Genomic DNA, 16,165 nt, shown 5'->3' on the forward strand with positions numbered 1-16,165 from the left:
ATTTTCAAGGGAAAAGAAACATATTCCCATCATCTACAGGGCATTTAGATTGCAATTTTAATGAAAAATCAAAAGTCAAAATTTTTGAAAAAAATGCAAGGGGTTAGCCTTGCAAAATAATGAAATTTTGGCCAAAATCTGACTTTTCTCCAAATCACTTAGAAATCATTTTCAAAGAAAAAGAAGCATATTTCGATCATCTATGGAGCACCTAGATTGCAATTTTAATAAAAATTCAGGACTCAAAATTTTTGAAAAATCGACAAGGGGTTAGCCTTGCAAAATAAGTAAATTTTGGCCAAAATTTGACTTTTCTCCAAATCATTTAGAAATCATTTCCAAGGGAAAAGAAACATATTTCCATCATCTACTGACCATCTAGATTGTAATTTTCATGAAAAGTAAAAATGTTCCTCCATTTCAATATCATCATTTTGACCTAGAGTTAAAGAATTACTAAAAGTGGAAAAGGGTTAATCCTGGCATTTGACACAAAGAATTGGAGGAAAAACAAATTTACCCCAAAATCACAAGATTGGAGGCTGGACCTACATATTTTTTAACATGAGCAAAATATATTCATTTTCTCTGAATCAGATTTTTTTTCATTTTATGGCTAAACGAAACAGAATACCAAACCATAGAAGATGTAAGGTTTTCACCCAAGATTTCCTATCGAAATGATGTTAAATCCTGCCAAAGATTAATTTTCCCTAAAACGTTGAACTATTAGTACTAAGTGTTTCTTCAAAATCAAAAGACTGATATAAACTCAAAAGGTTAACCCTTCCCGAGAAATTTTTGAGAATTCATAGTTTCTCTATTTTCATAAGGTTAACCCCTTTGAGATAAAAGCTTTTGGTCACTGAAAACATTTTCTTAACATCTACTGTTTCCTCCAATGCCCAGGATAGGAAGCGCGAAGATTTCGAAGTGCGCCCTCAATAGGCGAATGTATGCAGATGAAGACATACATTTGCACACGCACAATTAACAAGGCAACAGTACTCAGATTGAGCTAAAAAGTGGGAAGATGAAGAAACTTGCTGTTCTGGGCGCTACGGGGAAAACTGGACAACAGGTATTGAAGCTGGCATTAGAGGAGGGATTTGAAGTGATTGCTTTATGCAGAAACCCTTTACGACTGGAATTGATTCATGGGCATTTGCAGGTCAGTCACCAGTGCAGTAGCAACGATGTTACGTCTGTGTAGTAAGGATTGTGTAATGTACTATTACGGTTTTACTAGGCCTAACGTTAGTGATTTTCGTCGAATACGGAAATACGCACAAACTCAATTTGAAGCACGCCATTTAATAAATATAAGAATGGCAAATGAATAAATCCTGTTTCTTTTCTGCCCTCACAAACACCTCAGAAAACCCTTTTTCTCATTGTTTATAATGCATGTGTTTACATATTTTCCCAGTTAAATCTGCAACATGTGAAAAGCAACTTCCGTCAATTTCACAAGTTCTCCTTGTGTTTTGCTGTCGCTGTCCTAAAAACACATGCGCAAATGCTGGTTGCTACCTCACCGCACCCATGGAAAAGAATGCACGATGGAGTGTGGCAACCAGGCTATTCATCCTACGGGATCATACATATATGTGACCTCATACATCGAAAATAACATCGGTGTCGCAAGATTTCTTCAAGTTAATTCACAGAACTTAGTATGTTGTCTGTGTGTTTATATTCTATGTTCATAAGTCTATATTGGGATATTTTGCTCGTACTTGAAGCAAGCATGTTTCAACAAAATGTCCTGCTGCATCAATAATTACCAAAATGAGTTGTACAGAATTGTGTATTGCTTTGAAGTAAACTTGAAGAGGATGAAAAATAAACCCAAAGCTAGTTCAGCCATATATATTAATTCACCATAGACAACGCAGTCGACATTGATTTAGTGAATGCCGTAGAGTTTTCTTGCAACATATATAACTTATATATTAACTTATATATATTGCCTAGAGATAGAGAATATGGAGGAGAGGGAAACTATCTTAATGAAATCAAATTGCCTCTAGCTTTCACGTGTAGGACTGTATCATGTCAAATGTCATGAACCAGTCATTAATTCAACTCTAGGCTTACCCCTGAAATGAAAAATGCCTGACATATTTTCAATTTGATTCTGACTTTTCTCACTTTTAACAATTTTTATTTCCAATTATTACACAATTGACGTCAGTTTTCCTTCTCAATCTCTTTATGCCAATTTTCCCAGGCAGTGCAAGCTGATGTGTTCTCTGTGGATTCCCTGAAGTCTCACTTTACTGGTAGCGAGGCCGTTTTGTCTTGTCTCGGCAGGTCAGTCTCGTATACCAGACGAGAGTCAACATTCTACTGTGATACAATGAAAGTTATCACTCAGGCTATGAGGGAGGCTGGAGTCAGACGACTTGTATGTATGACCTCATGGATGACTGATTGTAAGTGGAAGTGTACACCAACTGCCATACCTTTTCCACATCCATATGTAGTTGAGGAAATGCTGAGATCTTTGCAAAAAATCTTTTCTTTTTGAATTGTTAAATCTTGGCTGTAACTGTTTGGCCTTAAAGGTCAATGAATAGAAAACTATTTCTGTGGTACTATGGGAAATACAATGAGACTGTTTATTTTATTTTTCTAAAACTAGCATCTTCACATAATTGAGAAAGTTGAGAGGTTCTTGTTTCTTTACTTAGATGGGCTGAGTGAGCCTGGACCATTCTTCACCGAGTGGATATTAAAATCATTCATGCGACTCACAATAGGGAGAATCTTAGATGATATGAAACAAATGGAGAGATATCTCATTGACAAGTGTCAGGATATCAACTACACCATTGTCAGACCTCCAGGCTTAACGAACGGACCATTGAGTGGTAAGAATTCAAAGTGTAAATAAGAAAATGTGAGAATTAAGACGTGACTGACTTTCAGTAAAGTCAGAGGATGTCTGCATGTCAGATGAGGGCACTGTCTCATAAGAGCTTTCCTTGTGTTCTCATCCTATGGGACTGTGCAGATTATTTTTTGCATGTGGTATTAAAATGGCAAGAAACAAGTGCATCAATCTGTGTACTTTCTACCACCTGCTAACTAGAAAACAGGAAATTTTAGTAATCAGTAGTGTTGGCATGAGCTTCTTATGCATTGGCCTATTTAAAGTATGAAGGAAGTATTGGAAACACCTGTAGACATTGGAGTCTCATAAAAAAGTGCTTTCCCAAATCAAAAATTCCCTTTCTGTTTCTACACATTTCAAATAGACTTAAGACATTAATCTCTGTAATGTACTCCTCATGAGCAAAAAAGTTCATGGATTTCCTGGTCTGTGCAGGTGGTGCACTAAATTTAGGAAATTCCTTTTTCAGGCAGACCTGTGGAATGTGAGGTGGGGCAATATGTCTACTCAGTCAGCATCAGTCGGATCTTGATGTCTCGTGCTGATGTGGCCAACTTTATGCTTTCCACTCTCAAGTCCTTTGATTTTGACCAGAAAACAGTTGCCATAGCTGTAAAGTGAGAAACACCGGCTGGAAAGTTTACCACACGATAAATGGTAAACCATTTATTCTTCATTTTCTTCAACAATTTCTTTTTGAGCATGGACTTGATGCAAATCCCAAGTGATGCAGACTGTTACCCAAATACAACCCAAAGATCTTTTGGTACATGTATTTTCATCTCATTGCCTTGTGCAGAGAATTTATGTCACTCAATGACATAGTGCCAGCCATTGTTCTTACAAAACAATTATTCCTATTGGCTCTGAAAGTTTTTATTTTTCTTTATTTTAATTTCAGCCCCACACCCTAATCCACCCTGTACCTAGTGCTTTCTAAAGTCCGAAGACTTATCTCTTCACAATTCTATATTAAGAATGGAGGATTGAGGACTGTTAGGGTTAAGAAAACTAAGGGTGGGAGACAATGTGCATGCACATCACATCACACCTCTTCTAAAATTCCAGGGACATGAACATTTTAATTAAGTGTTGAAATATACATGCAGATCAAAACACTTGACGCACATGCATGCAACCTGTGTTCAATGAAAGGGATTTTCATTTACATGTATATCTTAATGTAAAACACTAATGTACTCAGGGATTGGAAACATGAAAGTTGGTACTGGAGATAATTTCAGAGGTTTCTAAAATTCCATCAGGGTAAATTAAATCTTTGGACACATCTCCAACCTCTTGCCTACTGTTTTGTAGCAATTAAAATATGCATGATCGTTGAATATTTGTGTTCTTCAGAAATCGTTTAACTGTATATTTAAATAGAACAAGTAATGTACAATAAACTGCACTTAGTATTTTACTTCACAAAAATATCTGCCTGTCTAAAAGAAATTTTTTTCTTAAAGAACAGCAGTGATGTACATCACAAAGGGTACATTTAAGTACATGTGATTCATCATTCCATTTATACTGTAAAGCACACTTTTGTAATAGTTGATATGCAAAATACAACAAAAGAGAATATGTTTTCTTGGCATCTGTGTATGTAGTATGTACATGTACATGGTTAAAAAATAGCTTGACACAATTATTATGATTGTGTGACTCTGGGCATGAGCATTGCAAGGGGGATAAATGGGGGCACACTCCCCCCCCCTAACAAAAAAGAAATTTAAAATCAGGAGAAAAATTACAGAATGAAAAAAAAAGGCTGAAAATCACCACTTTGCGTGAGAAAACTTCAACTTGATCCTCTTCCAGTGTAAATGGATATATCAGTTCATTGTTGATTGTGTTCCCTCTCCCCTGGAATAACTTTGATGCCCCCTCCCCCAGAAAAATCTTGGCGACAGCTGAATGTGTGTTGGGGGGGGGTTGCGAACCTTACATACCTAGTGTGGACTTTGTGCGAAGAATCATCTGATCTTAAGGATAGTGAACACTTTTAATGTACATTAAATTTTTTAACATTTCACAAAAATAACGTGAGTGCGATGTACTGCCAGTGAGTGGGACATTCTAGGAAGTCATTTTTCACATATAAAAAATACAAAACAAACAGACTTAAACATGACGGAATGTAGTGAGCCTTCGATAGAAGGATAACAGTTACAACAATCAGCCACTGCAAACGCACCTGCAAAGATCATGGAGGAATGGTAAACAAGTAATTTACTTGGGGAGAAAAAGGGAAACTTGAAATCTGCATGCATGAAATTTGAAATACATCATGCCAAACACTGCCGTTTTTCAGACAAAAAAAATTAAATGATTATCAAAACCTTAACTGAACAAAAGTCAATGATTTAGAATCATATTTTCTTCTCCACTAAGTGCACTCAGTCTGGAAAAGCTTTCATTTCTCTTAATACTGACTTCACACATGCAGATTCCATGCTAAAATAAAACAGCTTCAAAAAAGTCTGATGTTAAACATAATACAATGTACGTGTATTGCTTAATGTGCTGTAACATCTCATACATGTTACAAAAGTCTGATTGGCAACAGTAGTTTAACCTGTGAGCCTACCATTAGAATGAAAAATGCTTAATTTGTGCCCTACAAGCACTGCTTAAGAGCAGTGACACACAAGGTAACACGCCTTCTTGATTATACAGTAAGATGCTACATTCTAGCCAAAATGGATAATTTCCTCTTTTGGCAAATTGTAAACATGTACTCGTAATTCAAGCATCATAACATACACAGGACTTCAGAAGGCTTTAGAAATTTTATGACACATTTGAAGGCTTTTGATTATGATTACAACTTCACAATAGGACTGGCAAAAATAGTGGAAAACCACATTTTTCATTAAATTAACATACATGTAGTTTGAACTTTGGGCAAAGTGAAAAAAGGGTACTTTTTCACCACACTTTCATTTTCCTTCAGGTTGGTCTTTTCAGTTTTAGAATATTTTGTTTTAACACATACTTAGCAATTTATGCAAGTTTGAAGCTTGCTTAATGTGGTTAATGTAGTTAAAACTTCTCTAAACACTTAGGTATCAGCAAACAGGTTGCTAAAATCCATTTGCCATACAGGGAAAAAGATGCAATCTATGAATTAAAGAGGTTGCACCATACCTCCCCCCCCCCCGACCAGGGAAATATTCTTTAGTAATTTGGCCTTATACAAGAACAGGCGCTAAATTAAGAGAAAGGTGGGATAAAACCTCTGTGCAGTACGAAAACTATTTACATGTGTAAGTTTCAAGATATACATCTAGTTTCTTTATATTGGCAATCATGGAACGTTAAAGATTACGCCCACAAGATGATGCCTGACATTGTGCATGTAACTGCTGTTCACCTGTTACAGATAGACAACTACTGTTTTCTACTGAACACAAAGACTTAAATCAAAATGACCATCTTTGAAAGATTTCTTTTCAAAGTGACCAACATCAAACCTGCATAAACATTTCTGGAGTGCAAACGTGCTCGCTACCGTCACATTACTTCACTAAAGCATAGGGTTGTTCAGCATTTTCTAACAGCGCCCTCTCTTGACCCAGGTTATTTATGTCCATCTCAAAATGTCCGTCCACAGGTGAAATATTGACGGAGCACAGCTGAGAGTTGACATTGTCCAATTCGGTATGGTTTTCCTCATTTATGTCTGTGTCTGAAAGTGGAAATTCTTGGGAGTTCTGTCTCTTTACTTTCGCATACATAGGCGATTTTTGACAAATTAATTCATCGGGAATTTCCGGGATCTCGTCGGGGAGATGCACCTCTTGAAATTCCTCAACTTTGTCAGAATTACCAATATCGCTCCAAGGTTGTTTGCCATCTGAAATTAAGGCGGCAAGTGCATTTTTTTCCATGTGGTCTGTATCAATTTCTTCTCCATCGCTCTCGGCAACCGTATCGTAATCGGCCTCTCCCCCATTAACTTCTGCTCCAGCCAAATCCTCGACATCTACCGTGCTCCGCGTCTCGTTGTCACCGAGGCTCCCTGCGTTGTCCCCCATGATTGAACTATTCGACATCAGACTATCTCTTTCCGTGGCTTCTTGCTCTTGGTCCATGTCGATCTCTGCATAGTCACCTTCACTGACAGACGTAGCTGCAGACAGCCGTTCAAAAGGGACAGTTAGTTTGGGGTACTTTTGTGGCACTTTGCTTTTCTGGGGTTTGTCCGTTTCTTTGGGTAGGTCTGTCTTGGTTTCCGAAGTAGAAGTGACTGCCGGGGTGGCTCCGGGTGAATCGCTAGAAAGGAATGGAGGAATGCGTGTAAAGAGAGGACTCGGGTTACGGTAGGGGTCCGGTGTACGAGGGGTCCGGAGAGATACACTCCGGGGAGTTGCTGGGAGAGGTCGTTTCAGACTGTTGGATCTAGCTAGAGCACCAACCACAGGCTCATCAATAGATTTCAAACTCCCGACACGACGGAACGGTCGTTCGTTTGCGAGTACCACGCCGGGAGATCGGTAACCGCTGTCTGTTGGGCGTGCAGGGAGCGGTCTTTTAAGACTACCTCCCCGCGCATTGCTGCGTTTAGTGTCCGGTGGAGATGAGCGAGCGACGTCCGTTACTGCGTACGCGGCAACTAGACACTCTGAATTACTGCCTTCAAACTCGGGTGGTATGGCAACGGGGGCAGAAGGCTGACTGGAACTTGAGGGTATATGCGGGGGAGGGCTGGACCCAAAACTAAACTTGCGATTACGAGCAGTCAGTTCAGAATCAGGGGTTATAGTTTCGGACACCTCTATGCCGTCAAAACCAGAGTCATGGTTATCGCTACAATTGGTCGAGTCTAGTTTCCCAACTGTAGCCTCATAGTAATTGTGCTCTAATGTGTAGTACTCTGGCGGACTCTCAGGGTCCAGGTCAATCTCGAATGTGTCCACCGATCCACAACCAGCAGGGTTCTTGAAACCTTTCAAGGTTCCAACACTGATAGCTGGTGAGCCATTTACATTAACATCTCTGTTAGCGACAAGGTCCAAAGGGACACAGTCTGATACGGGTCCCCCTGTGCTATCACTGGTCTTAGCAGCACTATTGGCTCGACGATTAGACGCCCTCTGACGGTTGAGGAAAACAGTCAGAAGTATAATGACGGTAGTAAGGAGAACTCCTACCACGGAGGCGCAGATTACAAACGGCATCAAGAGACCACCCCATCCGTCTTCTTGGCTTTTGGATGTGTCTCGTTGGTCAAGGAGGATGGGATTGGTAGGTCCAGTAGTAGGCCAAACATTGGAACGGTGAAAGTCTGTTGGCACATTTTCAGCACTCCTCTGAGAAGAAGAGTCCTCAGTAGTAGTTGATAGCGGGGTGGTTCGAGTCCCACCTTCGTTTGGCTGGATGCGTAGGGTAATGTTATCATTTCCTTTAAATCCAGAGCTGTGTTTCACAGCACATTCAATGACACTACCGTTGTGGGATGCGTTGAGCGGACCGACGGTTAATGTATCGTCGGCGACTGCTACGTCCACTCCGTTGATACGCCAGCTGTAAGACAATGGTGTCAAGTCATTATCAGCCACACACCTGTAAGTCAAAGTGTCTCCTATTTGGGGTTGGGCAACGGCTGTTTGGACGAGTACTGAGATGTACCGACGAAGAGGGATTAGGAAACATGTGCGTCTTTGTTGTTCAAAGCACATGAATCGCGCGTCGTAGTCTGCTTCTGTAAGAACATGCGTCACCACGTTTCTGACGGTTGGTGTTCGTGTAATGTTCCCCTTTAGAATCCTCCTAGCTGCGTACATCCACGTCAAATCATCGCTGTAGTCAAAGTTACGAGATTCGCACACTAAGGCAACTTTGTCTCCAATCATCGGCACAGGGGACACAGACTCCACGTAACACCGAGGGTCGTACGGTGCAACCCTCAGTGTAGCATCACGCGAATACTTAACGACGGTCTCCCTCTCAGCCGAAGCGAGTATGTGGCATCTATACGTGCCCGCGTCAGAACTGGAGAAATTCCGTATTTGTAAATTGAATTCACCGAGTGCTAACTCACCGGTTATCGAATACCGTTCTAGTTTGTCTGTGTCTGTGCTGAACTGTTTCAACTGGTGGTTCTGGCTGATGAACCCTCCTAACCCATCACTCCACCAGGCCACTATAGCCGTCTTACGGTTGTCAACGGCGCAGCGTAAGGTGGCTGTATCACCGAGCTGGACAGCGCTGTCCCGTGGCTCTTCACGGAAGGCATATTGCGCCTCGGCGGGTAAAGGATGATCCACGAACAATGCTAGCACTACACAGATGAAACCTACAAAATGAAACGATGTCATAGTGGTGAAATGGTCTCGTGTTACTTCTCAGAAAATGTTTTTAACACAAACACGTATAAACTCGTAGTCGTGTCCGAGAACAAAAATCCATATGGGCTGCCAAGCTTTGATGTACACCAGGAATTCAGCTAAAACGAACACGGTGTAATATTTCCATTAATGACAGACTGGCCGTCCTCGCAATTACTGTATGAAATTACCAGTGGTTCTCACGCAAAGGCGAGCCTGTAAATGACACGCCACTTGTCTAGTCTCCGCTAATGTAGCGGCTAGGATCGTTTCTCACGGGCAATTGGGTTTCCCAGAGTGTATTTTGTCACAAGGGTTATTCCATAAACACCATCCGGAAGAGGGAAACCGTGGGATAGAGTCCAGTGGGTAAGAGCGGGAACAAGTCACTGATATCCGGCCAGCTGCGTACAAAGCACTGTATCACATGGCGCGTTGAAGGCTTCCTCCTCTGTGTGGTTGCACAATGTCTAGTCTTCCTCATAAATAGAAACTTCCATTCGACATTTGGAATCACAGCATTATCATTATCGCTCTGATAAGAGTCAACTAAATTCGGTTTGTTGCCACAGTTATCATGTGGTTACCAAGTCAACTGGTGCCAGCTTGGGATAGGCACGCCGGAAAGGTGAGACATAACACGCTCAAAAAACTGTGAGTTCATTAAGCAGTTCCTATGGAACACTCAAAAGAACAGCACTTAGTTCCCTTTCTAGACGTCTTAATTGGCAAAACACCAGAATACATGTCAAGTCATCCACTGAATACCATGCAGAGAATTGAACCACAATTTTTCGTTGATTCACAGGCCTAATTCTCTTCTCGTACGCGCACAGTACTAGTCCTGCGTGTGATGTATGGGTCGCACTGACCATGTATCTCTGGCAGTGAAGAGCACAAGGTATACACTCAAAGACTGTCCCTGTTCAAAGTGTCTGATTCCCAGCCTTTCTGGAAAGAAGAGCCTTATCGACATTATGTGCTTCCACGTCGTTAATTGCCAAACTACTAGTGCTAGGTGTATGCCCGGCTATATTCTTGAACATGCTTACTTGGCACTCTCGTTTTTCTCACTGGAAAATGTGGACCGCACCAATGGTAATTTTGTAGCCATCTGTCGCACATTTCGTGTCCCGCGTTCAAGGACGACACACTTGTCCCAGAGGGGATAGTGAAATTCGACACTTCCACCCGAAAAATCAGCTCCAACAACAGAGAGCGTAACCACAGATCACAGTAGAAGACAACGGAAAAACTGCGGCACACAGACTCACGTCTGCTGAGGCTCATTAGTCGCTAACCAGCGCGCATCATTACATCGAGGATGCCTTGGCATGCGCAGATGAGCACAGAAGTTTATCGTATGGAGACTATTTCATGTCTTGACATTACTGGGAGGCATAATGGCGAAAGTTATCGATGTGGTGCCATGAATGAAGGTGAATGCGGCAGTCTCACAAAACACTCAACTTCGGTACTTGTATTAAGAAAACAAAATCAAATAATTTCTTCACGCCAGAAATGTAGTTTCGAACGTTCAATAAAACAGTGTCGGTATAATCACGAGTGCTTGGGACAAATCGAGAGCCACAACTTCGTGATACATTCTGTATATTTACTTTCCACACAAACAAATTGGCAACGGACGTAATTAGTGTTGTTGTGAACGGCAATTCATGTCAACACATGTATTCACATCTCTGCTTTTCAACATAAGTGAAGTCTTTCTATATACGCTACTTCTTGTCTGCTTATGTTCCATACTCTAAATCTTGTGACATGGAATAGTCATCGTATACAAAACACAATCCTGGGGAAGGTCCACCCATTTTGGATCCCAAATCGGCATTCCTTAAAGATGCTGTCATATGCAGTGGGCTAACGTGAGTAATGCAGATGACACGGGGTTATGTTTACCGTGTCATGATGTCTTGGCGGTTTTTCTTGTATGTCATCGCCGGCATGATGGGGATTTACGGTGCATTTATGAGCGTTTTCACAACGAGGGACTGCGGAGTTTGGGCGACTACAGTACGTGACATCATTGACAGTTGGAGTTTCGGTTTCCACTGCCAGACAAAAAGTTCAAACAAACATCTTGGGTTTTGTGAAAGTCCAAGTCTTTTTCACTTGTGACACATGGTCTGATCACTTTTTACGTTTATTCACCAGTATAACAATACACAAATAAAATAAACAGTAAAATAAAACAACGATGACGTGCATGCAGTGGTCTCTTGGGTACAGTAAGTTGGCACGATGCACCGTCAAAGGCATGATGAACCGTCAAAAGAAAACACCATGGTACTTAACGTACAAGTTCGCTGTCAGCTACGTAATTTATAAATCAGAATTTTTCAGTAAACATGAGTCGGAAGGGAAAGAAGTCAGGACAGTTAGCTCAGTTACCGTCAAGAAATGGAGTGATATACTTTTCAAACAATTTAGGCCCGTCCTTGACCACTTGTCTTATAATGGTAGTCACCTGTTACGATGACTAGCACTCTCCATTAAACCAGATGGGACTGTGCGCATACGAAGGTCGTTGCACTCCCGGGTTCTGTGGCGAGAACCACCAAGGATTACAAAATGCTCTCCACATCACACTAATACCACTTTGCCTACACAATAAACACACGGCAGAGTTTCGAACAGTGGCAGAACCATGGAGGTAGAAACTATGGAACTCCAAAGAGGCATTTAATGTGATAACCGAACAGACCAAGCCCAGTTTGCCCGATTTCGGCTGGTCAGCGATAAAATGACAGAAAAACCCGGGAGCTTGAAATTTAATGGGGAAAACGGCCACAAGGAAAGCAATAGACATCCGGGCACATTATTCAAGGCGACGAGGCGGAAATTAGTTACTTCCAAACAATCGCGTTTCTTATCTGCATGAGACATCCTCACGCATTATTGTAACAGAGTTATTCCTGGGCAAGAATGATTGTCAGAGGAAAGGACCAATATCTAGTGTCCTCTCACGGAGGTGGTACAATATTACATTAGACACCCACATTACCTCTAGGAGTGCGTGCGATTGAGTGCACCAAGAACAAACGAGTTCAATCTCCATGTTTAGGGAAAAGATCGACAAACTCATCAAGCAAAAGAGGCGTGCTTTTTGAGACGACGATTCTTTTTTATGCATGCTTGAAGAAAGCATCTCCATAGCAGGCTGTGCGCACTAATAATCAAAATAAGCCCAGACAATGTCTGGATGTGTAATCATGGATATTACTTAGTGATTCCTGCGGATACACAGAGAGATAAGAACTGTTTCCAAAAAAATAAAAATGCAGTTCATAAACCCGTAGGCTATTGTCATTTGTAGACAGTCGCCTGACATTTCCGTTGTCCGGAGACTCGTCCGATGAGATTACTCAGTGCGTGGAGGGACGAGACGCCCCGGCTAATATTAAGACGCATCATCGTCCTGGGAGGCCAACGAGTTCCAACCCGCTGACATCAGTCGCCACTCTGGGTCAAAGGTTCCAAAATAAATTGACCGCACGGAATGCGGTCACTTCATCTAAGGCTGACCGCATTTTAAGAAAGTGTTTTTTATAGATAGAATGACCCAAATGACTGCATTAACAGACTTATGTGCCGGAAGAAAGCATGGGAAACGAATATCCATTGTCACTGCAGACTGCAAAGTGACAATGGTAAGCGTTGTCATTAAGCATTACTGTTTGTTATTTATGATATAATGAAAGCAAATGTGCCTCCAAATGCACACGTACTGTTACCCGGAGGCTTGAAAGAACACAAGAAGAGGAGATAAAGAAATTTACAATTTTATTCAGAAGTGAGAGGAAGCCGTTTCCTCTGGGAAACCCATAGAATCAGGACTGAAAACTCGTTCAACATGACACCGTCGGCCGCTGAGTGGGATTTCAACCAAGGCGAGAGGTGAAAAGCGACCAAAGTACCGCTGCGCCGAGTTGACAAGTTATTTGCCCCTAACTTGAAGACTATTTAGGCGAGGCGACTTTCACAGCACAGACATTAAACTTCTTTTAACCGCCCCCCCAATCAATTACCTTGCTCTGTGGTACGGTTTAAGTCAACAATAAAGAATGCTCGTCCAATAACTTGATAACCAATAGTAGCGAGCTTAGATGCAAGTAAAGATATCATTTACATGTCATTTGCATACAATCACTCAAGCAACTGCTTTTTCCCACGGCAGTTAACAAGACATAAAATGTTGACTGAAAATGAAATGGTGTGAAGCTAATGAAGTAACAAGGAAACTAATGATAAGATAAGGCTCACGTGCTCGGTTTATGGGTCCGTCTATACGCACAAAAAAACATAACATGAGCAATGTCATTGCAAATGTTGTTACATACCGGGGGGAAAACACGCAAGTTCTTGTCCAAGTGACGAGCATTTTCCTGTTTAAATTCCGAAGACAAGGAAAACTGCGTGGGAATCGGAAATCACAGGCTTCAGTGTTTTCCCATGTTCTCACTGGGTTTGTTTTGACAGGCTACCTGTAAATAATGACGTAACCCGCGCGCGTGTGCCCATGTGATCACGTCATCATCTATTTGACAGGTCCGTAAATGAAAGTTACCAAATTTATCTAATGTTATCGATCACGGGGTGTGTTGAATCAGCTATTATGAACTGCTGTTATGGCAAAGATCTTGTGTTTCAGCTCTCCAACCCGAGACATTTGTGCTGGGCAAGAAATTCACAATACGTCAGAAACAATCACCAGGAATTACCGTCAAATGTTGTCCCTCTCAGGTCTTCCAAATTGTTTAAAATAACTGTATAATCTGGTGTAAAATTCCAGTAACGAGTCTCTCCACTTCGACTTCACATTCTTGAAGTGAACGATACTCACTGGCGTAATCCCCATCTTCTGGGATGGGGATAGAACCGTTTTTACCGCTCGGGCTCCTCAAGCCATCATAATCCCACAAAAATTGATGAAGCCAGAAAAGAAAAAAATAACATTCATCAACTCTCTTCCTCCGTGATGTCAGGCAATATATTCCACCCAGGAAAACTACTTCTGATCATATAGTATGACCATCTTTCCGCGGGATCCAGCCATCCTCGCTCATGATACATACAAGACTCAAATATTCAGAAACCTGCTATTGCCCACATTTAGGATCAAGACTCGGGTTTCATCAACAGACCTCATCAAGTCAAGTGAACCACTCCGACTAAATGGCATCAGTAAATCACTCCGATATCATGACACCTGCAAGGCTGGAGAGCATAGAGGGCCTTAATTGAAGACGACCCAGGGGAGTTATCTACGCACGGACCCGGCGCTGTTCACGTCGGCAAAGCAGCGGCTTTACGTATAACATGGGAAGTCATACGGGAGGGCCTTGCTGGCCCCCAACATATGAAGGGGCCTCAAATTATCAATGCACAAACTCTTGTAGAGTCTGTTTTTATTATTCAATAGTTAAAGATCCTCTACTTGAATGCATTTAATTCAAGGATTCTTTCTGAGATTGTTCCTGATAGTTAGGATCTGTAGCCCCGTGTTGTTACAGGAAGTTGTTTGCTATAAATAGCTTATCTTGACTAACTGTATGTAGCAACAGCCAAAATAAATATTAAAACTTTGCGAATTTTCCAATCCATGGGGGGGGTTCAGACAGCGAAAAAAAAACCCCAATGAATTTCTTCTTTGTGGTTACATTATCACTCCAACTGCTGCAGCTAGAAAAAAGTGTTTACACAAACCTACCAGACAAAACACAAGGACAGATGGAAATACTCTACACGTTTCATAAACTGAGAAGACATATCACAAAACTGATGCCTACCAGAACATCCGCATAATTACAATTAGTGGGGATCACGGATACATCAATTGTTATATGATCTACAAGTCTAAAGAAAAGCTATCTGTGGGTCATTTTACCATGAAAAATTTTATCCTCTACATGTATGAATGAAATTCCTACATTTCCATCCTGTTAAGATACCGTTTCAATTTCAGCATCACAGACATACTAGTATTTTCCTTCATCAAGCATCAATGTATCACTCGTCTGTCTGTGTTTCATCTTTGCCCTCGCGTATCTCATGACACCTAGCCTTATCCCATCTCAGTCATCATTATCATGGATGGCATACATCATCATCATTTATTCAGGGATGTTTAGTGTAAGGCAGCAATAAGCCACATGGGTCCAATATATGCTAAATGACTTCTGGAGGTAGAGTGTTCACAAATTCACAATGGAAATATATACAGTTGTTAAGATTCAAAGGATAATCCTAAATGCTGCAGCAAAAATTTGACCCCTGGCTAAGGCCAATCAGTCACAAAATTACTCCAAATATCTGTGATGTCAACTTACATTGGTAAGACTTCATACTCTTCATTTATATGCAAACATTTCATGGGCATGCACACCTCACCATGGTATTTATAAAAATTGGCATGATGAGTTACAAAGGGTAGACAGTGATTCACAGACAATGTTGAAGATAAATCAACATGGAGGATTTATAATTACTATGACGACAGCATCATGAGAAATGATGCTTTTAACAAAATGACCCATGATCCCCATAAACAATGAACCTAGCTCAATAAGTGCAAGTACTTCATACGCGGCCAAGTGTACAGGAAAGCTTTCATGCAGTTTGCTTAATGCGACCGCAGTGACAGCCAGGGAGACCAATGGCGCTGGGAGGAATCAATGTTCCAAATATGACAAAAAATCTTGAAATATGAGGCTGAGTATAATGAGAGGGTTTGAGAGCTGCATATAAACATGTAGCCTGCCGTTAACATCAACAGACATCCTCAGCCCAGACTGTCTTTGGATGAAATCTAGCACCTGCTAGTGACTGTCAAATCCATATCAATAAAGGCACAGAATAAACTTGAAGCTTGAAGTTTATTCATTCAATATTTATGTCTTTTTGTGCACGCACA

General features: G+C 41.2%; 2 protein-coding genes across 3 annotated transcripts; one reads left to right on the forward strand and one right to left on the reverse strand.

The window, feature by feature from the left end:
- Positions 1-969: 969 nt before the first annotated feature.
- LOC110978883 (flavin reductase (NADPH)-like) lies at positions 970-4,486 on the forward strand. 2 transcript variants are annotated; one of them, XM_022234207.2, is made up of 4 exons: positions 970-1,081; positions 2,234-2,438; positions 2,697-2,876; positions 3,369-4,486. In XM_022234207.2, exons 1-4 carry the CDS (start codon positions 1,034-1,036, stop codon positions 3,518-3,520), a joined length of 585 nt encoding a protein of 194 aa, XP_022089899.1. In that variant the 5' UTR covers positions 970-1,033; the 3' UTR covers positions 3,521-4,486. The 2 variants fall into 2 exon arrangements, with proteins under 2 accessions (XP_022089899.1, XP_022089897.1); XM_022234205.2 differs by having other exon boundaries at positions 1,034-1,171.
- Positions 3,954-13,633, reverse strand: LOC110978882 (uncharacterized). The gene has a single exon (XM_022234203.2). The coding sequence runs from the start codon at positions 9,223-9,225 to the stop codon at positions 6,424-6,426; it is 2,802 nt and encodes a 933-aa protein (XP_022089895.2). The 5' UTR covers positions 9,226-13,633; the 3' UTR covers positions 3,954-6,423.
- Positions 13,634-16,165: the final 2,532 nt, after the last annotated feature.

The sequence above is a fragment of the Acanthaster planci genome, linkage group LG15 (genome assembly GCF_054643075.1).
Source record: "Acanthaster planci isolate LZ-2023a linkage group LG15, COTS_SCS, whole genome shotgun sequence".
NCBI lineage: Eukaryota > Metazoa > Echinodermata > Asteroidea > Valvatida > Acanthasteridae > Acanthaster > Acanthaster planci.

What these genes read in the sequence shown, in the direction of transcription:
- LOC110978883 (XM_022234205.2), top strand. Translation starts at nt 1,034, where the DNA reads ATGAAGAAACTTGCTGTTCTGGGCGCTACGGGGAAAACTGGACAACAG. An exon ending in TGATTCATGGGCATTTGCAG is followed by an intron (nt 1,172 to 2,233) that starts GTCAGTCACCAG and finishes CAATTTTCCCAG; the next exon opens with GCAGTGCAAGCTGATGTGTT. An exon ending in AACGAACGGACCATTGAGTG is followed by an intron (nt 2,877 to 3,368) that starts GTAAGAATTCAA and finishes TTCCTTTTTCAG; the next exon opens with GCAGACCTGTGGAATGTGAG.
- LOC110978882 (XM_022234203.2), bottom strand. Translation starts at nt 9,225, where the DNA reads ATGACATCGTTTCATTTTGTAGGTTTCATCTGTGTAGTGCTAGCATTG.